This window comes from Numenius arquata, chromosome 7 (genome assembly GCF_964106895.1).
Source record: "Numenius arquata chromosome 7, bNumArq3.hap1.1, whole genome shotgun sequence".
In the NCBI taxonomy this organism is placed as follows: Eukaryota; Metazoa; Chordata; class Aves; order Charadriiformes; family Scolopacidae; genus Numenius; species Numenius arquata.
Genome location: NC_133582.1, coordinates 2,684,800 through 2,711,816, shown reverse-complemented (window position 1 = coordinate 2,711,816; position 27,017 = coordinate 2,684,800). Strand labels below are relative to the sequence as shown.

The 27,017-nt window shown below is 45.0% G+C and overlaps 1 protein-coding gene across 2 annotated transcripts; it reads left to right on the top strand.

Annotated features, from left to right (window-relative positions):
- The first annotated feature begins 2,505 nt into the window (after positions 1–2,505).
- On the top strand, positions 2,506–26,799 carry HMGN3 (high mobility group nucleosomal binding domain 3). Of its 2 annotated transcripts, none has more exons than XM_074150398.1 (6): positions 2,506–2,696; positions 18,879–18,929; positions 23,060–23,089; positions 23,749–23,796; positions 25,685–25,798; positions 26,305–26,799. In XM_074150398.1, the coding sequence occupies exons 1-6, from the start codon at positions 2,682–2,684 to the stop codon at positions 26,341–26,343; spliced, it is 297 nt and encodes a 98-aa protein (XP_074006499.1). In that variant the 5' UTR covers positions 2,506–2,681; the 3' UTR covers positions 26,344–26,799. The 2 variants fall into 2 exon arrangements, with proteins under 2 accessions (XP_074006499.1, XP_074006498.1); XM_074150397.1 differs by having other exon boundaries at positions 25,918–26,791.
- The last annotated feature ends 218 nt before the right edge of the window (positions 26,800–27,017 follow it).

The following is a 27,017-nucleotide window of genomic DNA, read 5'->3' as shown; positions in this document are numbered from 1 at the left end:
AATAATTACCAGACTTCACGGTGCTTATGCTTGAAAGAGTGGAACTAGCCAGACCTGTGTTGATTGCTTAGTTTGTATTATCTGTGAACCTTTACCTTCACTATTTTGAATTATTGGCCTACAGCCAGACATCGATTGATCACAATGAAATAAATTGATCACAATAACATTTCTTTTGACAGTTCCAAGGCTATCTATCTGGGTGACTCCATACTACAAGCATCATCCCTTGGATGTGAAAGGTGATGTAGGGCTACATTACTTTGATCTGTGTACTTCCTAAATGTTGTTATAGAAAAGCGGAGGAAGAAAGGCATCTGCAAATAAGTTATCAGTTCCACCAGATCTTTCTTTCACTTTCTTGCTGCTGAAATTTTGCTTTTCCTCTACACTGCTCATTAGTTTTAGCTAATTATAAATGAAATGGCAACATGATTGCTTCTTCCCTTCCTGGAAAGCCAGAAAAAAATTACCTCTTCAAGTTTACTGGACTTTCTCTCTGCCTTTTCCCAGGCTCCTACTGCTCTTATAGAACTGCTGTCTTCTACTAGCTGGAAGTTTAAAGAAACTGGAGGAAGGGACTGTGGAAAGTAGGTGTGACAATTCTAGAACTGAACGTGGGTAAAGCAGGGAAAGAACTGAAGACCTGGCACAGGGTGCTTGGAGAGATCGTGGAATCTTTGTTTGTGGAGCTATTCAGAACTTGGAGGCCCTTGGGCACCTTCTGTAATTGAGCAGAGATTTGTACTTGGTGAGCTCCTGAGGTCACCTTTTGACCCGAATTATCCTAAGAGTCTAAAGTAGAAGGACAAGATGAAACAAGAATTGAATAGAACAAGGAGGAAGGTGGTCATGGAGCTAATTAGAACTTATAAACTCTGTGTGTGTGTGTTCCAAGTTATTTTGCTTTGGAATTAGATGTGGGCTTAATCCAAATTTTTGGATGGTGTAGGAGAAAAAACTACGCTTATGTTTATCACTGCAATTATCTGGAGTTCTCTCAATAGCGCTCACCTGTACTAATGGAGGCCTAGCTCTGGTCTCTCTTTCTGAATGGACAGCCCGCAGTGAAGCTGTAGCGGTTGTTCCCATCATCCATAAACGGTTAAAGACTTGTAGGAAAAATGCCGGAGAACAAATGGGGGAAAAAAAAAAATAGAGAAAAGTCAGAATGACTCTATAGCTTAACCTATTTCCTTCCTATGTTAACCAGTATCTAGGCCTTACACTATGTAAGGGTAGACTAAATCTTTGATTAGCACGGGCATCTCCTGCTGAAGTGTGTGTTTCTCAGCCTTTCTGTGTGGAACTACACCAAACTACTTCCTTAAATGTATGGCAGTAGCATGCAAACAAGTGGGCATGACTCCCTACTTCTGTGGTTTAGACACTTAACTGGGAGCAAACCCAGCTGGGTTCCTGCCCTGGTGAGTTATTAGTACAAATTAATTAGTACAAATTCAACAAAGCTGGATCTAAGCTCTCCTGTGCCAGAGATGCTGTAGTTTGTTGTCAAAATAATGTTACGGGAGAACAAGAGGTATGAGTTCAAATCCCCTGGGGTAAAGAGGGAAATCAGGCCTATGGCTGCCACATCCTTATGTGCATCCTCAACACTTGGCTCTTGGCTACCAGGCAGGTGGCCAAGCCCTTGGCAAACCTCTGGTTTCAGCTCTCCTTCTTCTGCAGGTGCTCAAGAGACATCATTTAGTTTCAAGCTGAGAACAAGTCAATCGCTTCTATTTCTCTCATTAAAATTAAAAAAAAAAAAAAAAAATTGCTGGTATTTGAACCTAATTGAAGAATTGATTACACCACCTCGTAATGGAGTGTTTCTCTCAACAGCACTGGTTTGTCTTGCTGGTGATTTAACAGGGGGTATAAAGAGGAGATTTGAAAAAAAAAAAAAAAGCAGTTTCTTCACATTTGAAGAACTGGAGGATGGATGGATATATGTGGCAAAATAAACCCCCGGGTTTAAGAAAGGAGAAGGGTCACGATGGGAAAAGGCTGCAGTGGATTTCAGTCGAAGAGGAGGAGAAAATGAAGGGAGATTTAAACAGGTTGAAATAAATCATCTGTACTGTAGCAGGGGGTTTTTTGAGCAGGCGCCGCTCGCCGCACACAACTTTCCCCATTCACCCAGACCTTCCTCCGGTTCGCCTTCCCGACCCTTCATGGAGAACCCCTGCACCTGCCGGGCGGGCTCCAGGCCGCAGGCGGGCTTCCCCCGAGGGCTCCGGGCGGTGCGACCCGGCCCCGCTGCGCTCCCCTCAGGGCCCGGGGACCGCCGAGGGCCCCAACCGCCGCCGCCGCGCGCGCCCGGCCTCTGACCCGCGCGGGGCTGCCCCTGATTAGCCCGCTCCCGCCGGCGTATTGGGGGGGGGGGGGGGGGGGGAGCGCGAGGCGACGGGCGAGCCAATCAGGAGGCGGGGCTGCCCCCGCTCTGCCCGCCCCGTCAGCGAGGCGGGCGCTGGCGCTGGGGGCTGCCGGGGCGCCGGGGGCGGCGGGGCGGCGCGGCGGGCACCGGGCGCGGGCAGAGCTGCGGGCACCAGCCACGCCGGTGTCGCCGCCGCCGCCACCACCACCACCAGCACCACCACCACCACCGCCGGGCGGATCCGCGCTTGTGCCGGAGCTTCTTTCGTCGCTGTACTTTAGCGGCCCGGAGCAGGGACATTATGCCGAAGAGAAAGGTGAGGCGCCCCGGGCTGGGCGGTGGGTCCCGCCGCCACCGCGGGCAGAAGGGCCGAGCCGGTGGGGCGATTCGGGGCCGGGGGTGCCCGCCGCTCTCCCGCCACCGTTGCCATCCCCAGCCCGCGGATTGCTCCCGCGCCCGGGTATTTTGCTGCCTGTTGCAAGCCCCCCTCCGCCCCTCCCCGCCCCGCCGCCCCCTGTTTACTTTCCCGGCGCCGGGCGGGGCGGTGTCGCCCCCGTCCCCGGGGAAAGGGGGGGGGGGGGGGGGGGAAGGCGGGTTGTGAAGTGGCTGTCACAACTCCGTTTCCCCCCTCCCTCCAATCCTCCTCCTCCTCCCTCCGCCGCCGGGGAGAAGCGCTGCAGCAGCTGCGGCTTCGCCCCTGGCCCCCGGCGGGAGGAGTTTCCTGCTTGCAAACTCCGCCGCGGAGATTGTGGGGGGGGGGGAGGAACGGCGGGGAGGGGGCAGCCGGATCCCGCCGCCACCTCCCGCCGTGCCCGGGTGATGGCTCCGAGGGAGAAGGGGAGGAGGAGGAGGAGGAGGAGGCGGGGGGGGGGGGGAAGTGTGGAGGAGGCAAGCCATGTTTAAAACAAACTACACCCTTCTCCTCGCCTCCCGCGGCAGACCCGTATGTACCAACTCCGGCGCCCATCCGGGCAGCGCCCCCGGGGGCGGGGGGCGGCCGCCGGGGCGGGGCCGGGCGGTGCCTCCTGAGGGAGAGCTGCCGGCCCCCGCCGGGCCGGGGCAGCCATGGCGGGGCTGAGGGGCCGCCGACGGCCTGCCCCGCTTCCCTCCCTTCCCCTCCTCTCCCCTCCCCGCAACCAGCCGCCCTCCATCTTCTTCTCTCCGTGAGGGGGGACGGGTTGTGAGGCGAAGGGGGGGAAACTTCAGCGGCCCTGGGCCCTCGAGCAGAGGAAGAGGAGGAGGAGGAGGAGGAGGAGGCCGCCTGGGCCCCCCCGGGGGCGAGGGGCCCTGTTGTGGAGACCTTGGGCAAGAACTTGCCGCTGATGGAGACTTGATACGCTAAATACACGCTATGGCAAAAAAAAAAAAAATAATAATAGCTGCAGTCCTTTAATTTTAACTAGGTCAACCAAGGCAGAGCAACTTGTGGGGGTTTTTTTTTGCTGGGGGGGTGTGTGTTCCCAAATGTCACCTGTGACCTCCTGATACAGCGTTGGCTGGGCTGGGGCTCCAGTCTGTTTTAATAAAGTTAGAGGTAGATGATGGCTTCCAGGTAGCTCTTGTCCTTTCCTTGTGGAATGCCAGATTGTCAGGTACGCGACTGAATTCCTTAATTCACAGTTCGGAACCCGATTCCGCTTCTGAAGATGGTTGCGGCTGTGGGGTCGAGTGCCTTTACTGGGATAACTGGGCTTGAAGTGAGTGAACGTTGGGGCTGGTTTAGTCTCTTGCTCTTCTATCCCCGTACCCTAGCCTAGGCCTCACTTCTGCTCTTCTAGTGCCCTCGCCTGTCATCGGGGGAAAAAAGTTGGAAATTAGGCTGTGCCCGTAGGACTCTCCAGGACTTGGGAAACCTTGCAAAGTTCCTGCCCTGCTTCCCTTTCCCTTCTGTCTTCTTCCGCTGCGGATGGTGGTGTTTCAGGCTGTCCTTCCTCAGAGGGGGTAGAGTTCGTGTCACTCGTGTAGGTTTTCATGGGTCTGTTTCGTGAAACTGTTCTTAAAAGAAACTATCTTTGAGTTGTAAGTCCATGAGAACGTGTCTTCTTTCCAGAAGGTTATAAAAACGTGATCAAAACATTACGTTTGGGATCAGAGCAATGGCGGTGAATTTTAATGGTGCACTAAATATTAATCTCCTTACCATTGTATGGATAAATATTTAAATTTTATTTATGAAGTCTGGAGTTTGGGAAGCACTGGTTCCAGGAAAACTATACGATTAATGGCTTTGCTTTTTGAGAAAAAGTGGAATTGCCATAAGTATTCTACAGTAATCAATTTTATTCCAGAATAACATCCACAGAGTGAGAAGTCACTGATAGAGCAGAAGCTGAATAATTGTACCTGCCACCTTCCACACGGAGCCAGAACCATCACGTGCAGCTAATAGTCAATTCTTCTGAGAAAATTTCTAATTTATAAAAAGGTTAACGCTGAAAGTTTTGTAAGGAAATAAACATCAAAAGAGACATTTTTCATAGTTATGGGGGTAAGTAAATAAATAATATTGCAGAAAGGGCATGAATCCACCTGTAGGTGTTTTTTTGGGTGCCTTACTTGCCCAAACTAGCTGGTTGGTTTTGTTTGCTTTTCTTTTCATCTCTGATTTTTTTTCATCTCTATGTAAGCCAAAGTCATTTGCTGAGTCCCTGGCCTTATGTTCATTGTGAGTATCATGAACAAAAAAATTTAGACTGCCCCCCCCCTTCCCTCGAGGGCTGGGATATTGTTACTCGTTCCGTGAGGGTCACAGGGAAGAGGAAAAACTTCCTGGGTGTTGAGAGGCGTTACGAGGAAAGGCTGAGGGACTTGGGTCATTTCAGTCTGGAGAAGAGAAGACAGGGGATCTGATCAAGGCCTATAAATACTTAAAGGGAGGGTGTCAGGAGGATGGGGCCAGTCTTTTTTCAGTGGTGCCCAGTGACAGGACAGGAGGGAATGGGCACAAACTGGAACATAAGAAGTTCCATCTAAACACGAGGAGGAACTTCTTTCCTGTGAGGGTGGCAGAGCCCTGGAAGAGGCTGCCCAGAGAGGTGGTGGAGTCTCCTTCTCTGGAGACATTCTGAACCCGCCTGGACACATTCCTGTGCAACCTGCTCTAGGTGGACCTGCTTGGGCAGAGGGGTTGGACTAGATGATCTCCAGAGGTCCCTTCCAACCCCGACCATTCTGTGATTCTGTGAGATGGTGTTAAATACTGTGTTAGAACAAAAAGAGGTTGAGCTCTGGACTCCTGCTGTCGGATTTCTGTATAGCCTTTGTGTTAATAACATGTTGTGGTATGAAGGTGGCCTTTCACAAGAAGAACGGCATGCTCGTGTGGGATAAACCAGAACGCTTGTTGTGGCATTGATAGCAATGAACGCCTTGAAATGGATTCGGGTGTTTTGTTTTGTCGCTTGTCTTGCTGGAATTAGCTCTTGGGTCATACTGGAAAACTCCTTGACCTTGAAACAGTCCCAGTGAAAATGTTTCAGTGTTGGCCATAAAAGGATGAAGAACCGTTCTGAACCTGCTGGCAAGAGTCATGGTATGGTCATTTACATACATAATCTTTAATGTGATCGTCATCAAGATGAACAATATTTGGACCTTTATGTAGAATGTGTGCCATCTCTGAGGGATATTAATTAGTCAAGTGGTGACTTGTCCCATATTGGACGTGTTCCTGTGCAACCTGCTCTAGGTGGACCTGCTCTGGCAGGGGGTTGGACTAAATGATCTCCAGAGATCCCTTCCAACCCCATATCGTTCTGTGATTGACTGGGGAACCTGTCAGTAAGTTGGGGTTGCACCAAAAATGACCCAACTCGTTTGTTAATCTGGCTCTGTGCAACCCAACCTGAGGAAATAAAAAAATATTGTCGTCTAATTGGCCACTTCAGTAGACTGTTTGCCGCCCTGTAGCCAGGCACGTTGGTGTCTGCAGTACGCGTCGATGCTGCGAAAATGCAATAGGGAACATCTGTGGCAGGTTCCTGTTCCATTATGCAAATTCACTTTCTTTAAAGTCAGAGGGACGAGTTGGTTATGTTGACTACAGCAAAACGAACCCTCGGAATGTTTTGCTTGGAATGCTGCTGCTTTAGTGGAAGTTAGAAAGTACCGTATTCCAGGGTTGTCCTGTCGTAGCGAATTTAGTTACGTGATCACGTGGTAGTTTTTTGTGGGACTTTCACCTTACTAATCTTTTTGCCAACCAGGTATTTCATCGATGTATTTTCTAATCCTTGGGGTTAAATGCACGTTCTTAACCTAGAGCTGTTAAATTCTACTTAGCTTTTTTTTTTCGCCGGGACCTAAACTCAGCTCTCTTTGTGGAGTCCCTGAGCGTGTTGGGAGTTTGTGTTTCTGAAATGTCATCAGTATTCAAAGAGAAATGTCGCTGCTCATCCACTGATAGGGAAGTGGGGCACAGAAGTAAATGGCCAAGTTGTTGGAATGGCCCCTTCGTCTTGGATTCCCAGATGAAGATGTCTGTCCTAATTTTTGTATTCCCCCTAGTAAGCACCTCTGGGTGGTGCATTTGTTGTTACTTCTCCAAATCTGTCTTCTTGGTGCGTACATAGAAACTGAGGAACTTGCAATGATAAAGGGTTCTCTGAAACTTTGTTGGAGCAACTTGTATGTGATCAAACACCAATTAACTAACGGAGCCGAGGGTCCTGCAGATGACAGCTCTTTTAGCTGTGGCTCTGAGTGATCCCGCTGTTGCTCCCTGGTCTGTGGAATGAGGTGGTGTCACAGTTTCAGCTGGGATGGAGTTAGCTTCTTTACTCGGAGCTGGTATGGTGCTGTGTTTTGGATGTGGGAATGGTGTGGGAGCACACTGGTGGGTTTGGTTGGGCAGTCAAGGCCTTTTCTCCTCCTCACACCACCCCGCCAGCGAGTAGAGGACAGCTGACCCCAACAGACCGAAGGGATATTCCATGCCATTTGACATCATGCTCAGTATATAAAGCTGGGGGAAGAAGAAGGAGGGAGGGGACGTTTGGAGTGATGTGTGATGGAGCCCAGCTTTCCTGGAAATGGCTGGACACCCGCCTGCCCATGGCAGGCAGGGAATGAATTTCTTATTTTGCTTTGCTTTGCTTGTGTGTGCGGCTTTTGCTTTAGCTGTTAAACTGTCCTTATCTCAACCCATGAGTTTTTTCTCACTTTCACTCTGATTCTCTTCCCCACCCATACTGGGCGGCTGCATGGTCCCAGCTGCCGGCTGGGGTTAAACCACGACGGATGTATATCTTGTGCAAAAAGTAGGTGAATTTATGTTCATAAAGCAGCAGTGTGAAGCACTCTCAAATGCTGCTCAGCTCCACGTCCCTTTCCATGTTTTGATACTTCAGCTGTCTCAGGTCCACGTCAATTCAACAGACCAGCATCAATGTAACGTAGGGGTTTTTCTGCTAAGGTTCTTCATTTTGAAGCTTCTTGGCACGAAAGAAGCTGCAGTGATGTTGCGGGGCCTCACACCTTGCCAACAACTTGTTTCATCGCTGGGGTTGGAAGCTCTTGGTCTGTGGCAGAGTCACTCTTTGGTTTATCTTAGAACACAACTAGTAATGGTTTCAGTGATGGTTTTTTATCAGAGTTAGGTTGATGGTTGGACTAGATGATCTTAAAGGTTCCTTCCAACCTGGGCGATTCTATGATTCTATGAACTAACAGGACACGCTCTGTTAGCAGTGGGACACAGAAATGGGGGACGTTCTCTATTTTATTGCATGCTCTGAAGGTGATTGTAGATTACATGGGAAAAGGGGGGGGCAGTACCAGATCCAGATGTCGTGGCTGCTGCCCTCTCCTTGTTCCCATTCTCTCTCCAGACTTTCACTTGAACTCCCCGTGTTTCATGCTGCTTCCTTCTTTCTCCCTGTGCAGGATATTTCATCACTTAACAATTTTAGAAATTTTACCATTTATACTAAATTTGTAACCATTGAGAATTTTAAACCTTGATGTATGTAAAGCAATTGAAAACTGTTTAGCTGGCCTACTCCAAGTTGACCGGACTGACTCAAAGGATCTATGTCTTTCATAGGAAAATTAGGCAGAAAAGATCACAATTTTTTACCTGCGTGTGTTACACCTGGGTGGAATAGTGTGTGGCAGTGTTGAGTGGCACAGAAGAAAAAACACGCTTGAGTAACGCTGCCCTGCCGTGTTGCAATAAATTATGTTTACAGGGCTATTAAATGCATGCAACAAATATTTGTCGACGGTTTATATTAAGGATGCACTTTAAAATTGCTTAGAAAAAGCTAATTATATAATGTTAGCTCTGACTGGTTTTGAGAGTTATGGAGATTAAAAGCTCATTGGCCAAGGATTTACAATGTTTCTGATCCTTGTGTACAAGTCTGTAAAAGTCTAACCCATTTATCAGCAATTGATGACAATGTATATAATTTTTCTATTTCATTGATTTCATTCAATTTCATAAATCTTCAAGTTCAACATGCCAATGGCAGGAATATTATTTTGTGTTCCAGAGTATCAGTATTGTGAAATTTAAAAAATAAGTTCTGCGTGTAGATGGACTATAGCAGATACACACCGTTTAGTTTAAGGCTGCTTTTCTTCTGTCTTGCTTGAAAAACTCTGCTTTTGCTGCTGTTTTATACCCAAACAGTAGCCATGTGTAGGCCTGGTACGTTCCAAGGTGTGTCCGTGTTGCTTCAGAGAAATTGCGTGAAGTTGAATTTTTCTTGCCGTGCTTGTAACATTGGCTTTTGTGTCGAGTGTAAGGAAGCCAGAAATCAGCACTTTGTAGGATCGTAATGGCCACCATCTATTTTCTGTTCTTTAACTGCCCTAAACTAGCACAGTGATTTATCCCGTGGTTCAGTCCCCCCAAAAAGGTGCTTTCAGGTGCTGGACTTACATTTCAGGCCATAATCCTCTTACTGCTTGTTTACTTAATGGGTTTGAAGGTGCTTTTGAATTATTTTTTTTTTCCTCTGAATTTTTTTTTTTTTTAATTTTTTTTTTTCCTGAATTTTTATTTTTTTGGCGAGGCCCCATCTGGAGCACTGTGTCCAGTTCTGGGCTCCCCAGTTCAAGAAGGACAAGGAACTGCTGGAGAGGGTACAGCAGAGGCTACAAAGATGGTGAGGGGCCTGGAGCATCTCTCTGATGAGGAAAGGCTGAGGGATTTGGGTCTTTTTAGTCTGGAGAAGAGAAGACTGAGAGGGGATCTGATCAAGGCCTGTAAATACTTAAAGGGTGGGTGTTGGGAGGATGGGGCCGGTCTTTTTTCAGTGGGAACATGAGAAGTTCCATCTAAACATGAGGAGGAACTTCTTTCCTATGAGGGTGGCAGAGCCCTGGAAGAGGCTGCCCAGAGAGGTGGTGGAGTCTCCTTCTCTGGAGACATTCCAAACCTGCCTGGACATGTTCCTGTGGGACCTGCTCTGGGTGACCCTGCTCTGGCAGGGGGTTGGAGTAGATGATCTCCAGAGGTCCCTTCCAACCCCATACCGTTCTGTGATTCTCCTGGATCATTTTACTGATCCATTTTGGAGGTGCTGTGCTGTGGCGCGGTGAATGTGCAGTAACGTGTGAGAAGGGAGTGTGGCTGGGAATGAGCGACTGGCTGCACACAGAAATGCTCTTACACCGGTTTTATTTCGGCAAAATTGTCAGACTTCACAGTCTGGACTGTAGTTCAGGAGATATTTCAAGCTGGTGGGTACAGGCCAAAAGAAGCACCTCCACATACTCATTCCTACCCTTACTCTGATTTAACCTGTGGGATATCAGAAGTGTTGGAGGTAGTTTTTGGCCAGACCTGTGTGCTGATCTCGTTGCCCGTACCTTGGCACAGGGTTAAGCTGGTTTATTGGCAGGAATCGTTAGGTGGGGAAGGGCAGAACCCTTCTTAGCAGCAGCCGGGCGTTAATCAGACGGCAGCCTTAGCCAGCCTTCCTTTGATTGTCCCTGTCTCAGAGTGCAAAGGGGAGTATTCTTCAATCCACTAGAATAATCAGAACAACTCGGTGGCCAAATTGTGTTCCTGCACCACTGGGGGAGGGCATTGGGCTTGATTTTTTGTCTTCTTTTGTTTTTCCTCTTGATGTCTTTGGAAATTAACAATTTTTAATTAGTTACTCCTGTAATTTGGAGATAGAGCTCCTGCATTCCCGTAGTAAAGAGTGGGTGTACTTGGTAACAGTGAAAGCTGCAATTGTAAAATGCCGTGTTCCCTAAGAATGTTGGGATCTGTCTGCAGACAAAAAGTTGCATATATTGCCATCGGCGCTGGCTTTGTTGGGACTCTTGGGTGCGTTTGCTCTTCCCACCTGGCTTTGTCCATTGCCCTAATGTGGCCTGAGTTAGCGGTGGCAGACGGTGCTTCCACTGTTGGAAATCAAGGATTTAACGACATTTTTACCACTGCAGTGTGGTGTCCCTCTCAAGGAGAGGTGTCAATGCTCTATTTGTAGTAGGAAAACATCCCTTATCTCCACTGCATCCTTTCTTCCTTATCCCGCCTGCACCCTCCTGGAGACATTTTACTTCTTTCTTCTCTTGAAACCGCATTTCACAGACTCACAGAATGATATGGGGTTGGAAGGGACCTCTGGAGATCATCCAGTCCAACCCCTGGCCAGAGCAGGGTCACCCAGAGCAGGTCCCACAGGAACGTGTCCAGGTGAGTTTGGAATGTCTCCAGAGAAGGAGACCCCACCACCTCTCTGGGCAGCCTCTTCCAGGGCTCTGCCACCCTCACAGGAAAGAAGTTCCTCCTCATGTTTAGATGGAACTTCCCATGTTCAAGTTTGTGCCCGTTCCCTCTTGTCCTGTCACTGGGCACCACTGAGAAAAGCCTGGCCCCATCCTCCTGACACCCACCCTTTAAGTATTTAGAGGCCTTGATCAGATCCCCCCTCAGCCTTCTCTTCTCCAGACTAAACAGACCCAAGTCCCTCAGCCTTTCCTCATAAGAGAGAAAGGTTGTCTCTGAAGCTCTCCGTTCTGGCTGTTGTGGCACAGCAATACTCCTGTTAACCCCAGCTGGAATTATTACCGGGATGTAAGAGGTTGGTGTATCTGAGGCATTGGACCACTTGTGCCTTTGGTACCTCTCTCTTACTCGGGAACCTGCTATCGTCGTCTCAGAGGTTTGATGATCTGTGGCACCACTTAGTTGAAACGACAACAAAAAAGGTTCTTTTCTAGGTTATGGTGGTTTTATCACGATTATGTCCTCTGGGAGGGGAGGAATTATACACCTTTTTTCAGTCTTTCAGACTACTTTGTCAGAGGTGGCTATTTTCAGGAATCAGTTATTGAAAGCAGTTGTCTAAATTTAATCTCTGTATTTAAGTAGATAATTTTTTTTCCTATTTTTTTCAGAAGTACTTTGTGCTAGTTCTGCTTTGCAGATCTGTCAGTTCTATTTAGATCTAGATTTTGGAACCTAGTCGTCAAGGTTTTGAAAACTCTGGCTCTGTATGTAGACTTGAGTGAGTCGATCGGCTTCACCTCACCTGCAGAACGGGCATCAGATTTGAAAGGTCAGAGAGATAATATGATTAGGGATTGGATTTCATCCATCGTATTATTTTAATCTGCCTTTTTTTTAATTTTATGGTGGCACAAAAATGGTTAAAGAAATACAGAGACAGGAATTTACTTACTACCGAGCTGAGTTCTCATGTTTGCCGTTGAGGGGAAGCGGAAGAATTCCGAATGCGCTGTGCTCACTGCTCCCATGGCTGAGCTGTATTTTTCAAAATGCAGCTGATTACTTCACTGTCTGCAAAAGGAACTGTCTGCCTAATTTTAAATTACAATGCTGCTCTTTTTTTTTTTTTTTTTAAATCTGAGCCTCTAGAAACTGCTCTTCACTCTGCTGTAGGTAGAAGATGTCATATTCAAAAAGCTGACTGCAGAGAAGACAAACTTGGAAGGAAAAATAAAAGCCAGACCAGCTGTGAGACTTGTAAAATATTCCATCAAATTTAAATGTGTTTTAAATTGTATTGGTCAACCTTTGACTTCTTTTCAGTGGGAATGGCAAAACCTCAGTCTACAGTGAAGGATTTTCCTCTTTTGGAAGAGCGTTTATTCTGGCTGGGTTTGGATATCTAGAACTACCCCAGGCCTGACTTGGTTTCTGTCTCGTTCTCTCTTGTCTGGAAGAGCGTAAAGCTCACAGAAGTTACCTGGTAAGAATTAAGGAATTTAATAAAATACATTTTTTTGAACCTGCTGATTTTGTTTATAACCAGGTTGCTTGTATTCTTATTTTCTCATATATTCTTTGAAAATGCAATGCATGTTCACTACTCTTCGGTTAACTATGGCTTGAATCTCTAAGCAAGAATGGAGACTTTGATGGGGAAATGTTTTCCCTGATTTTTTTCCCGCTAATTGCTTATTAATACCAAGGGATGTGAATGGTCGTCTTTATATTTAAACTTTTGTCTTCTTGGAACTTTATGATCTTGACATTCTTCCCCAAAGAATTAAAAAATTAAATATTCTGCTCTTAATAGATGTAAGATGGAGGAATTTAAATTCTAAACATGACATTGTATAATATTTTATTGTAATATTTATAAATCTTATTGTAATACTTCTAAACAGAAAAGATTAAAATATTACATACTTAAAGAATAAATATTTAAGCAGGTTTTTGTTGTTGGGTTTTTGTTGTGGCTTTTTTAGTGAAGAATATATGTACATATACAGCAACCTGCTCTAGTGGAGGTGTCCCTGCCCAGGGCAGGGGGTTGGAACTCGATGATCTTTAAGGTCCCTTCCAACTCTAACCATTCTGTGATTCTATGAGATATATATATATATACAGTATATAAAAAAAGAATACCTTGGATTTTTCAGAAGAGAACAAGACAGATACCACTGTGGATAAGTATTTAAAAAAATCCAGCCAGTAACCAGATTTATTCTGTACTTCACTCGTGGTTCTGGCAGAATTACTTAGTTTTTAAATTGGTGAAATGCCCTTTTATTTTTCTTTTCCTTTTCCAGGATCAGGCTCTTGGTAGAAAAAAATAAATGAAGGCGTGTAGTAGGAAGAATACCTGATTTCTTAAAGATTTAATTAGGGAGAATTAATTTTACTTGCAAAGTTCATTCCCGTTGGCTTGGCAGTGAGCACTGTTCTGTCCCCTGAAAACATCAAAGACCTTGCTATAAACAAAGGTTAACGATAAGGTGCTGGAGGAGCTGAATGAGGAAGCAGTGGTTAGAAGGTCGGTGCAGGAGGTGGTTGGTGTTAAATGAGTTGACACGTAGTCTTCATTAATCGCAAACAAGAAATAAAGAGCGTTTTAATTACATTTATGAACTGGCACAAAATTCGGAGCTGCTCTGAAGACAAAGTAATTAGAAGATCTCGCATGTATGGGGAAACAATTCACTGAATTAGTCAAATGCAGAGTTCTACTCACAGGGAAATGAGGGGAGGAAAAAATTGAAGAAAATAGTGCAGGAAACCCTGAAAAAGGCTTAGGACTTGATATGTCTTCTCTTCTTGCACTGTGGTTTTGTTGGAAGCTTTTCTCGTGTTTTGGTTGGTGAAAAAGAAGTTGTTGAAGGAATGACCAAAGCATTACCTCATGGAAATTGCAGCTTGAGCAGTGAGCCAGGAACGAATCTGCAGACAAATCCCGCTGCGGGCACCGCACTGGATGTGGCTGAACAAAACAGCCTGCAAAGAAGGGAGGAAGCGCTGTGGGGTTGGAGCTCCGTGATCTTTAAGGTCCCTTCCAACCCGAACCATCCTATGATTCTATAGAGTGCTAGGACAGTTAAAGCTTTTCTCCTTTCTCACTTCTTATTTTGAATGAAATTGGCATCTCCTTTTTAGTTTTTTTTTTTTCACGTGGGTGTGAAAGGAGTAATTTAGAATCATAGAATGGTTCGGGTTGGAAGGGACCTTAAAGATCATCCAGTTCCAACCCCCTGCCCTGGGCAGGGACACCTCCCACCAGACCAGGTTGCTCAAAGCCCCCTCCAACCTGGCCTTGAACCCCTCCAGGGATGGGGCAGCCACAGCTTCTCTGGGCAACCTGGGCCAGGGTCTCACCACCCTCACAGCAAAGAATTTCTTCCTGAGATCTCATCTAATTTCTGTCCCATCAGAGCCAAGGTGGTGAGTTTTGGCTGGTAACAAGATCCTTCAGAGAACAAACCATCTATTTCATTTTATAAGCAACCTTCTGTACTGATTGTTACTTATCACATATTTGTATTCTTCACACTTTTTCTTGTACTCCTTTATAATAGTACCGTCCATTCATTTAAATACAAACAAAATATTTATCCGGAAGCCGGTCGCTGCAAGTTCAGATGTTCCTTTGGATCTCTTAAACAGACATCAGTAATTTCACTGCTTTGTGCTACTGTCCCCTCCTCACACCCTGCTTATATTGCAAGGGTTTGATTAGAAAAATGGAAGCTTTTTGCTGCTTTTGTGGTGCGTCTCTGCCAGGTAACCCTACCGTAAGAACAAGAGAAAAAAAGTGAAATTGTCTGTATGTTCTATTAAATGTTTCCTTAAAACAGTTACCGAGTTTTCTGTTTTCCGCTTAACAGCTCTGTAATGCTGGTGGCATTGCAGGAACCACAGTGTTTTACTGGTGTGTGGAAACACTGGTTCTTACGTGCACTTCCCAGCTGGTGAAATGCAAGAGCTGTATGTACAAACAAGCTCGATTTTAATACTCCTTTGATTATTTTTTGTAATGTTTTCTATCATCTATTAATATTCCTTTGGTTTTATCGATCCTCTCAAAATAATTTTCTAGGTTGCCCTTAAAACAGGGAGGGGGAAAAAGCAAACTAAAAAAATAAATAAGTCTGGTTTCTGATAGACACGGGTAATCTTGTGTGGGACCTTCCAGGTTAATCTGGTGGTGTAAAAGTTACGCAGCTCAGACAGATCTTGCCAAGCTGAGCTACGGCTTAATTTACAATCCTATTGCCAAGATGTGGTGCTAATTGAGGTGTGACACAACCGTGTGGTCATCTGAACCTAAAACTTGCTATTAGTTTATATGTCAAAAGCGTATTTAGAGTTAGCCAGTCGGCTTCTTTCCTTCTGTGTACCCCTGTAATTGGAAAAAATAAAAATTCAGTGCTCACATTGGTCTTTGATTTTGCTGCACAAAACTCGCTGTGTGGGGAGACCCACTCCCGAGTAGTTGATGATGTAAAGCACAATATCCAGGGTACGTTTTAACGTGATTTGGGTGTCATGTGAAATACAGTGAGCCATAGCATTGCGTTGTGTGGAAGAATGTGTCAAGGGGATGGGTTACTCGGAGGATTCGGTTGCTTTGAAACCAGAGTTCCTTCAGTAGTTTGTCACCAGGAGAAAAGACGGCGGACAGGTTCCTGTGGAAGAGTTAGGGACAAGGACTTCAAGGTTTTGGTGGTATCTACATAAAACTCATAGAATCATAGGATGGTTCGGGTTGGAGGGGACTTTAAAGATCATCCAGTTCCAACCCCCTGCCCTGGGCAGGGACACCTCCCACCAGACCAGGTTGCTCCAAGCCCCATCCAGCCTGGCCTTGAACCCCTCCAGGGATGGGGCAGCCACAGCTGCTCTGGGCAACCTGGGCCAGGGTCTCACCACCCTCACAGCAAAGAATTTCTTCCTGAGATCTCATCTCAATCTCCCCTCTTTCAGTTTAAAACCGTTCCCCCTCATCTTATGGCTCCCCTCCCTGATCAAGAGTCCCTCCCCATCTCTCCTGGAGCCCCTTTAGGGACTGGAAGGGGCTCTAAGGTCTCCCCGGAGCCTTCTCTTCTCCAGGCTGAACCCCCCCAACTCTCTCAGCCTGTCCTCACAGCAGAGGGGCTCCGGTCCTCTGAGCATCTTTGTTGCCTCCTTTGGATCTGTTCCAACAGGTCCAGGTCCTGGGACTTGGAGATACCTGTGCCGTGGGGGCCAGGTTCTCTGGGACCTGTGCTTGGCTCAAATCCATTTGGGTACAAATCCCTCTGGTCCCTAATGAGAGGAGAAAGTGCTGCAAAAACTGCCGTGAAGATCCACGACAGCTGGGACTCACTGGAATGTCTAGGCAGGACTCACGGAGGGGAAAATAAGTTTCTGTCCCTCTCATAACAAATATACTGTGGCCATATCTGACATAGGTATTTTTTTGGTGTGTCTATCAGCTGGAAGAGTCCCAGACTGTCCCGTGCCGCTTCATTCCTCTCTGTTCTACTGGCTCAGTCATTTGTGCAGCGAAATAATTCTGCTGGAGGAAGACTGTATATTTATAATTTGTGTATGTATTGATGATATTTCTAAACTTGTTTAAGCAGCGGGCTGTTTTTCAGCTGGATCAATTGCCTTATTTGTGACAGGGCCTCCCACGTAGCTCTGCTGGCAAACTGGGGAGCCCGGGCAGCGGGAGGAGGATGAGCGCATCCTCCCAACCCCTGGCCTTGCCGTGATTGCGGAGAGGAGGGAGTGGGGCAGAAATGGAAATAAACCCCTTGCTGTTTATTCACACCTCGGAGATCATCACTGCGCGTGCCCCTCCGTGGAGGGACGTGTGGCCTTCAGAGTTGCTGTTGGATTTTCTAACTTGAGAGGGAACGTTGGGCTAATTAGCGAACTTAATTGAAGTCTGTTGTGATAAATCATAGTAGAATACACTGGTGGTGCTTGCCTTAAAGAGTATTTCAATATAGTTTTCCCCCCCTGTGGTTAGCTTCATGAACAGTTTTTAAAATCTGCTGTCAAGCAGTAGCACTATCCGCTGCAATCGGGCTGCCCTCTCTCTCAGGGATGTCGGAGACTCGTCTCTTATTAGCGCTGGAGAGGATGGGGTGAATTACTCCGTGTTAACTGTGAGGGTTCGCTCCTGGGCAGGTGCTGCAGGGCTATGGGCACGTGGCCAGCGCCGCTTTGGGATGATTTAGCCCCGTGTTAACAGCTCTCTGGTTCCTACAAGGGAAGGAGGGTAAACCGGCCCGAGTGCGGGGTGTCACGGAACCGCAGAATGACATGGGGTTGGAAGGGACCTCTGGAGATCATCTAGTCCAACCTCCTGCCAGAGCAGGTCCACCTAGAAGCAGCTTCCTTTAGTTTACGGGGAGTATTTTAGCCTGGCTTCTGAAGGAAATGTCTCGTGCCGTCTTATGTCCCCACCTCTGTAAATCTTAAGTCTCTTGGCCTCCAGGAGGAAAGGATTATAAAAATCTGAGAGAACTTCCATATAACTAGGTGCCCAGGACAGGAAAAATACTATTTGAGCTCTTTCCCAGGGAAAAAGGGCGCAGTGCAAGTGCGTTAGTCTGGACAAAATGCATTTAGGAGAAAGAGATGTTAGGAATTCATGGACTATAGAAAAGTTATACCCAGAGCTGACGAGGGAAGTTGTAGAAGACAAGACTTTGTTACTGATGGCGATCATGGAACTACTTGGTTTTGTTTTCCTCGTGGCTTTTGATGCTCCCAGCATCACGCCATCAAGCTGTGTCGACTCTGCCCCAAACCGTAACTCCGAGACATTATTCCGTGTCGAAAACTGGGGGGGGAGGTTTGGGTCAGGATTGAAACGGAAAGACAAAGGATAAGATAACCAGCCCGCTCCTCTACCGATTGAAAAACAAACCAGCACCCAAATTGCCTTCTCTGCTGCCTGGTTTTGAAATACTGTTCTTGTAGCTCTCGAACTGCTGCTGCTCCTCGTGGCTGTTTTTCCATGAATCTCTTGCTCCTAGAAACCCAGTCATTTGCAAAATGTGAAGCAATTCAGCTTGAATTGTAAACAAGACAGAAGCTTGCTTTTTTTTCCCTCCCCCTCTCCTGTGGTTTAACCGATGTTTCTCTGGGACCTCTGGGGGAGCAGCATTAGAATGATCAGGTTGATACTTTGTTCTTGTGAAGAAACATGTTTGTCCCTAGTTTTCCTGTCAATGTCTTGGTCTTTTCGTGAATTGTTGCTGTTCTGATGGAGGAGGGAGACGAGATGAGGGAAAGAGACTGTTAAAGCTTGCAGCTGAGTGGGTCTGGGGCAGAAAAGGAGTAAACGAGGTAAAGAAATCACTCGTTTCAGTAATGCTGTGATTTTTGGTTCATCTGAGCACATCTTGTTATTAGTTAAGTTCATGTTGGGGAAGAAACATGTTAAATTTCTCAGGGATTTCAGAAGTCCTGGTAGAGCAAACCCCAGGTTTCCAGTTCGTCCTGTTGTGCTGCCGACTGCTGATGAGACGGAGCTCCCGCCGGAGCCTGCGGATGCGTCTGTTAATTGGCTGGAGGGACCAACGAGGGATGCTGTGCGATAGGGGATGCTCGTGCCTGGTGTTGATCGGTCCTTGTGCTCTTGCTTGGAGAATCTAGAATGGCTTTGGTACAACGTGCCTTGTAAATACTAAGGTAAAGTTGCCAGGCCTGTCTCCGGTGCTGCAATGTATAGAAAGAAGAATCTTCAACATAAATGTTGTTGCCTGGATGCTTTTAAGTCTATAATAAAAACACTGACTTAATATTTTCTTTCAGTCTCCAGAGGGTGCTGAAGGCAAGGATGCAGCAAAAGTAACTAAACAAGAGGTAAGTATATATATATATTACTTTTTAAAATTTATTTTGGCTTGTAATTATTTAACTGGAGATCTGCAGGCTTGCATACCAGAAGGATATGCATTGCTCTGGCACTTCTAGTGAGGTGTTTTCAGTGGGAATGACAGTAAAACCACATTTGTAGCTTATCTGGCCTAATTTGATTTCGATGCGCTGAGGATTCATACAACTGAGTACACAAAATAAATCTCAGGAACACTTAGGGCTTTGATGGACAAAGCTCTGGTGGATCCTGTGGCAGCAGCGTGGGAGCTGTTGCTCCGTCTCTGGCGGGCTGGCAGAGAAGGGTTAATGCACACACCTCGGCCAGTCTCCTGCAAAACTATTCTTAGCTTGAGTGACTGATGGAAGGGTGTCTTGAATTAAGATACCAGGCTCCAAAGCGGAGCAGCTGGCACGTTTGTATGTTTTCTTTATCTGAATTTGTCTTAAGGGCGCAGTCACTTTTCCCAGAGAAGGCAAGGAGAGCGCTGGGGGTACCTTGACCTCTGCAGTTTGTCACAGCCCTTAATGTGAATTTAAAAACCAGGTAGAGAATTAGGAGGATTCATTTTCTTAGGTTGTCATCTATTGTGGAAGACAAAAATGAAATCGGGACCTTGAAAAGAATAGGTGAATATTCAAATGAATTAACAATTAATTGCTCTCCTTGTAAACCTTTGAGCATATTTGAACAAGAAAAATGGTCTAATGAAATTTTACACTTTCTGAATTGAGAAGTTGGTTGTTGCTCAGTCCGGCAGAAAAAGATGGTACAGTGGAAATGTCCAAATATTTCAAACAAGAGTTGCACTTACAGTAAGCTCCTGAAAGAATCAGGCAGAGTAAAAAAGAGGTCTGAGAGGAATAGATTTTGATCCCTCAGTACCTTCCTGTGCAATTTCCTAGAAGAAAAAATAGTTTCTTTTTCATAAAGTAGGAGAAGACTGACTAAATCATAGTAAAAATATAATCTCCTTTTCTCTAAATTAATTTTTTTCTCTGTCGAAGTTTAAATATTATTTCTTCGAGAGCCAGAAGAGTGAAAGTTCCTTCCCCTAAAAAAATGGAGCCCCGATTGCTAGATCAAAGAAGAAAGACCAAAAAGCTTATGGAAACAGAGAGAGCTGCTGCCTCTGAGATACGAGAGCTCTTAGACTAGTTTTCAGTCACGGTGAGACCACAGTGGATGTTGATGCTACAGAAAAAAAAAAAAAAAGAAGCCAACAAATGAAGATGGAAAGTATATAGTGTAGAAATTGTGCCAGGTATCGTCTGACCGCAATAATAAAAGCGGCGATGGGATGTTAAGGGACACCAGGGAGGCTCCGGGGACAGAAATAGTGTTGATGGAGATTCCAGTTACCCTTCAGAGATTTGGTAAAAGGCACGGGGCCGTGTTACAAAGACCAAAAAGTTAAAACTTGCTTCCTGGAGGAACAAATCAAAAGACCAACAAAGGGATAATCAGCTCGTGATTTGGTCCTCAGCAGCCTGTAGGAGCTAGTTTAAAAGGGCAGTTGTCAGAGAACTCTTCTGTAATTATGACCATAATATATTCAGGTTCATCATCCTTGCAGGAATGTAAGTGAAAATAAACTCCGCTCTGGTAAGGTTTGATATGAAGAAAGGGAATTTGATTAAAAAATGAGAGCCTATTAAAAGGAGCAGCTAAAAAGTCTAATGGTTTCGGTGGCAGAGAGGCTTTGTGGTGCTCCGTGCTAGAGGCTTCCAGAAATACACGTTAGTTTTCCAAAGCCAACACTTCCCTCATGAAAAAAAAAAACCGGAATGGCATAATAGCAAAATAAGGAAAATTTATTATTTTTGTAAGGTGTTTTTTGTATTGACGGAAAATAACGAGGAAAGGAAGAAAGCCTGCAGCGTGGCAAACGTGAAGCTGAAAAGCAGTAATGAAACTCCTGCTATGGAGAATTCTTAGGGATGTTGTCGCAGCGGAGCCTTTTCTCATGGATGTAGGGTCTGGAGGACATTCTTTAATTGACTGTGAGTGAGAACTGGACAGTATTCACCAGTAATTGCCAAACTGTTAATTGCAGTATGTGATTTACTGCGTGATAAAATATCAATAGACATTCAGAACGGAGAAATGCAGATTAATACATGGGGTGGGGGAAGAGAGTGATGGTTACCAAATTAGCTGTTAATCAGGGGAGAGATTGGGAAATCCCAGTGAATAGTTGCTAGAAAATACCAGTTCTTCTAAACAAAAGGTAAGGGTGATATAGGAAAAAATACCGAGGCCAGAGTGTGAAACGTCAGTGATGATGTGCTTCTCCCAGATGAGGGCTAAATGAAAGTTCTCCTGACTCTTCCTTAAAAAGGCCCTGATGGAGTGAAAAGGATCCAACTAGAGAGGGACAAACGGAGGATGCAGAGCAGCTTTAAAAAAAGTACAAACCATTCCCCAGATTTTCTAGAATTCTTGACTTTTTAACATAAGAGGTGTGATAAAATCATCAGTGACACAGAGAAGGGCAGTCAGGGACTTACTAACTCCTGTAACCCGAAAACAAGGCGGATCTGGTGAAAGTAAGAGGCAGGAGATTGAAAGGAAAGACACCAGGGGGGACAGGTTTTGTGTTTCTTAGGGAAGTACAAGCCTTCTGTGAAACCAGTCACGGAACAGGAACAGTTGGGGAAGATGGGAGAGAATTATAATCTATCTAACCCAACATATTATCCTTTAAAAAGTAGAGGCTAACAAAGCATCCCAGTGCCCAAATGCAGAGAGGTAGAAATCATCAGCTGAGAAAAGAGATTTGTAAAAGCAGATGCCTTGAGCCGGGGGTTCTGTGATTACCTGACAGAGCAATGCTGTATTTATTTAACCTGTTGTAAAACAGTGCTGAGCTGCTGAACAAGCAGTTGATATTCTAAATTGCCAAGAAGAGAGAGGTTTACTTTCTTTTGTTGTTAATGATGCATAAATATTTGATAGCTGAAAATAATCTTTAGGTGTTTTTTGACAAGACTTCTATTTTGCTGGATCTCAACTATTCACTGCTGCTTTCCGCTCCGAATACTTCAGTGTCTCCAACGAATCCAGACGACTGCATTCTTCAGATATTAACAACAGCTTTTTCCTGTTGCAAGATGTGTGGAGCCGTGCTTTTTCAGCTCGACTTAAACGCTTAATATGTAAATAAGAAGATATTTTTGGTTCACTTTTTAAGCTGTGTTACATTGGATATTCGTTGCGGTTCGGTTGTGCCTTTATTTTGGCTACGGGTGTGATTCCGGTTGTATGACACAGACCAAACTTTAACTCTGGGTTTTAATGAATACAAAACTGTTTTAACTCATCTGTTTTAATGAATACAAAAATATTGTGAACAAACTAACGAGCTTACAACTATTTCTAAGACTTAACACATCTTCGAGAATAGATTTGTGACAAAGACCAGTGAAATAAGGAAGGTTTGTTTGAAACGATAAAAGCAGAGGAAAGCAGAATATCTGACTTTCTTCTTTCCTTTTGAGAATTGGGTTTAAATAGAAGAAATAATTTCTGCCTCTCATCCTGTAGCTGCCTTTGTGCACCCGGACTCTGGGATTGAGTGTGTTGGGGAACTGAGGAAGTGGAAGGACTTCAGTTTCATGTTTAGAAATTTTAGCATTCCGATATCCTCTAGAGAAGAATATTAACTTCATTCTGCTGTTAATCAGGTGGTATTTTTACCTGTGATTACAAGTAGCATCTGGTAGATTATAGAAATATTATTCTAAGCATTTATGAGAAGGATTGGGTGTCCCGTGCGCAGGCAGACAAGCTCGCTGTAGTTGTGAACCTTTCGCAGAGCAGCGGGGGGCTCAGAAGGGCTTGTGAAATAGGGACAGGGAAAAAAAAAAGTGTTTAACCATATGGAGATTTAGACATTATTATATTTCTGAACAATTTTTATTACCCATTTGCACATCACTTTGTCCCTTTAAAATTTTGATCGTCCCAAACGAGGAAGATGTGAATTGTGTTTAGCGGTAGAGACGCGTGTTGGTGGGGACGTATTTTATGCTGTCACCGTGAAATGCCTGATACTGTGTTGCTTTCGATATTGTTTGCTATAAAAATGTCTTCCCTGTTTTTTCTTTCTCTGTAGCCCACGAGACGATCAGCAAGATTGTCAGCTGTAAGTATGTATAACACCTCTTGGTATGTACTTTTCTAGGCACATATGGTTTCTCAGACCAAACAGGTTTGTTGTGTTTGGCTTGATTCAACTTCTGTTGTAGCTGAGGGGTGTTTAAGAACTCTAGGGCTAAAGTTATCCCTCTTTTCTTGGTCTCAGGTTTCAGGTTGTTCTGATAAAAGATGTATTTTCCCCACCTCGGGGCAACACTGTTAGGTGCAGGATTGACTTCCTACCCTTTTACAGGCTGGTGGTAGTTGTGGAAATGCAACTGCTTCCCTTGGAAGGGGAAAGATCTGTCCTTCAAGGACTTCATTTGATGCCACTACCAGTATTTAGTTTTAGTTCCTCTTCTCTGTTAGAACACATCTGACTTCTCTCTTTGTTTTTTTTAATAGTTACTACTAATCTCCGTGTTTTACTCTTAGAATGACCCCCAAATTGCTTTGACTCCTAGATGGGTGAGCTGATGAAAACCTGGGGGTGTGCAGTGATGAGGGGCCTTTGTGGATTAAGGTTTTTTGGGGCTTTTTCTAGCTGCGTTCTAAGGAGCAGGCAGTGAGGGAAGGCATGGGCTGGGGGGAGAATGGGCCGTGGAGGTGGCTGGGTGCCTTGTGGTGACACGTCTAACACATTGTGCAACTAAAAATCTTTTCTAGAAACCTGCTCCGCCAAAACCTGAACCCAAACCAAGGAAAACCGCGAAGGTAAATAACCTTTCTTTTTAGTTGCCATCCTCGTAGCCGACGGTAAGGACGTGTACTCCTTTGCAGGGCAAAGGGTTTGGTTCGCGGCGGGTCTGGGAGGCATCGGCTCCCCTGCCCTTCCCCAGCTCCCTGCCTGCCCCGGAAAAAAAAACCCAACAAATGAGATCAGTCTTTTCTTTCCGTTCCACCCCTTCCTGGCCTCGTTGCTGGCCCAAACAAAATGTCTTGCCTGTTTGATATGCAGAGCGTGTTAGCTTACAGTGAATTCCTGGTTTGAGGAGAATCCCTACCTTTCCTACACCTTTCCCAAAGCGCGGGGAATTCGGTTGAGTGAGCTCTACCCGAGACCACGCCATTTCTACAACAGGATTTGAGATTACTCTGTGCCATCCCCTTTCCTTGTCTAGAGGGACAGTACTTCATTTCACACTGAGAAACTCTTATCTGTTCTTGAAGCCTGGCCGTTGCTGAGAATGCACAATTATAATTAAAGGTGAAATTAAATATATTTAATTTGAATGGTTTGGGTTTTCTAGGCCAGTTACAGTCAAATTAAAATCTTATTAGTGCCTGAAATACCTTTTCAGGATTTCTGCATATAAATCATGTACTTCAGAAACTGTAGATTTATTTGTGCCCGAGGGGAATGTTAAATAAGAGCAATTGCTTTAGTGGAAAAAAAAAAACCCCATGCTGGAAGCTGAGTCTCAGGCTCCTCACAGTTTTCAAGTGCTTTTACTGGTATCTCAGTTGGGCAGGTACCAGCATACAAAGTCCATATGTGAAAGTAAAACTCTGTGACGTTGAACAATTTATGTTTTATCATATGAAATTACCAATAAAGTCTTGCTGAGTCCATCCTGCTCCTCTCCGAAAAAGAGTATTAACAAAAAAAGGGAATATGGTACCTTCTGTAGCATCGTGTACGTGTTGCAGAATGAGCTCGGTGTCACGGAGTCAGTCTGAGCTGCACAAGGGACACTTGAAGCTCATTTCAGGCGACTTGAATCCCTTCCGACATTATTCTAAGTACCTTTTCAATACAATAATCTGCTTTTTTTTCCAAACACTAACTGCATCACATTTTCAGGAGTCTATTAATCTTGGTCTCCTAAACAGAAAGCAGCAAGCGCGTACTCCGAACCTGCTAGTAAACAACAGAAGATGGGACAGATTTGAGATCATTTTCAGTGTTAAAAGCTTGCAAATTACAAAATATAAATACGTACATAGAGCAAGGATTAAAAAAAAAAAAAAAAAAAGTAGACTTCAACATAGGAATTGTTTGTTTAAGAGCAAATCTCCAGAATAGTTCCTTTTGATAAATTCGCTGCTTTGTGTTGCTGCAGATGGAATTTTCCCAGTGTTTGCCTCCCTGGTGTGTCGGCTGGTTCTTTCATTGACATGGAATGAACATCACAGATGTTATCCAACTAACAAAAGGGACAGCCAACAAAAAAAAACGCTTAATTTTTTAAAATCTAAGTTAATATTTCCCGTTAATGGAAAGTGTAGTGCTGTGACACAAGTGGCGTGGTGTTTGTGCTTGGCTGAATAAGCTTTTAATAGATGATAATTGGATTTGTTCGTAGAGATGTCTTGTATACACCTCTGTCTGTGCAGCTCAGCCCCACCAAACCAGTCTGAGGGGGTTTTGGATCCCTGTGAATTGGCAGAAACAATAAAGGAGCAGACATCAGCGTTTTCTAGATGTTTTGAGAGTCTCTACATACCTTTTCCGGGTAGTCTTTAGCTGGGTTTCTGCTTCAGTCCAGCACACGCAGCTCGCCCAGATTTGCTTTTTTAGTTCACGTGAAGTTTTTTTTTTGGATAAAGATGTAGGGTGCTGGCGACTCACACCATGTCTATGCCCCTGTTTTTTAATCAGAAGGAACCTGGAACAAAGGCCAACAAAGGTGCTAAAGGGAAGAAGGATGAAAAGCAAGAAGCTGCAAAGGAAGGTACTACACCATCTGAAAATGGTGACAATAAAGCTGAAGAGGTACTTCCCACACATACCTCCTGCTGATTTGAATCAGCCCCGTTTTAATTATTCGACCTTTCAGACGTTTGATAGCGTGTTCATAATGTTTCTTTTTATTGCCCGTGATGTTATTGCAGATTCGCATCTCTCGCTCAACTCTTAGTGTTCCAACATCCAGAGGTGCCCCCACCCCAGCACACTGTCAGTAAAAGGGCAGATTGAAAGTGAAAGTTGAGGGGTACGGTAGAGCGTTAGAAAGAGGTAGTAGTGTGGTGCTTTTCAGTGTGAACCCTGGAAGCCGACAGGTAAGGCCCGTATCGCTTTCCAAAAGCTGGGACCCGTAATTTAAGAAAAAAAATGCGTGAAATGTACCCGTCCTGTTCGTGTTGAAATGTGAGACGGAGGTAGGTTTGACACCGAGCTGTTGGGAGTAAGAAATGGAAAGAGAAGAAGGGTAGTTTGGGTATGTAGGTGTGGAATGGCAGCTTCCTAGAGTAATTAATTTCTTTCTTCCTTCTCCACAGGCTCAGAAAACTGAATCTGTAGGTGACAAGAATGAATGAAATATCATGAAAATTTTGGGTTGATTTTATGTACCTCTTGGACAACTTTTAAAAGATATTTTTATCAAGTATTTTGTAAATGCTAATTTTTTTAGGACTATGATAGTTGACATATTAAACTGTATATGAACATTTCCCTCCTCATAACAGTGCTTTTAGAACTTCCCATTGTTGCCAAGTAATATAAATATCAACTTAATATCGCAAGGTATGTGTCAAATCGGATCAGCATTCCGTACACTTGCTTTAAGAGATGAAGTCTTGTGCATATGGTGATGTTTTTACTGTGCGTATTTGAATTTTTCATGCAGTTTTTTCTAGAGCAATAATCAGTGGTGCTTTTGTACTTAGGGTTTCTGTGATTTTAATGAAACATGGATAGATGTGGCCACCTGCTGACTATTCTGGGTTCTTTTAATGGATTAAAATAAAAGGTCTCCTTGCCTGCAAAACTACAGCCTCTAATGTTTTCTCTAAATCTGAGCAACGCCTTCCTCCTGTTTGCAGCTGCTAGAAGGAAGGAAGACTAAATGATTTTTGGTGGGGTTGTTCAGCCTGGAGAAGAGAAGGCTCCGGGGAGACCTTGTAACAGCCTTCCAGTACCTGAAGGGGCTCCAGGAGAGATGGGGAGGGACTCTGGATCAGGGAGGGGAGCCATAGGACGAAGGGGAAGG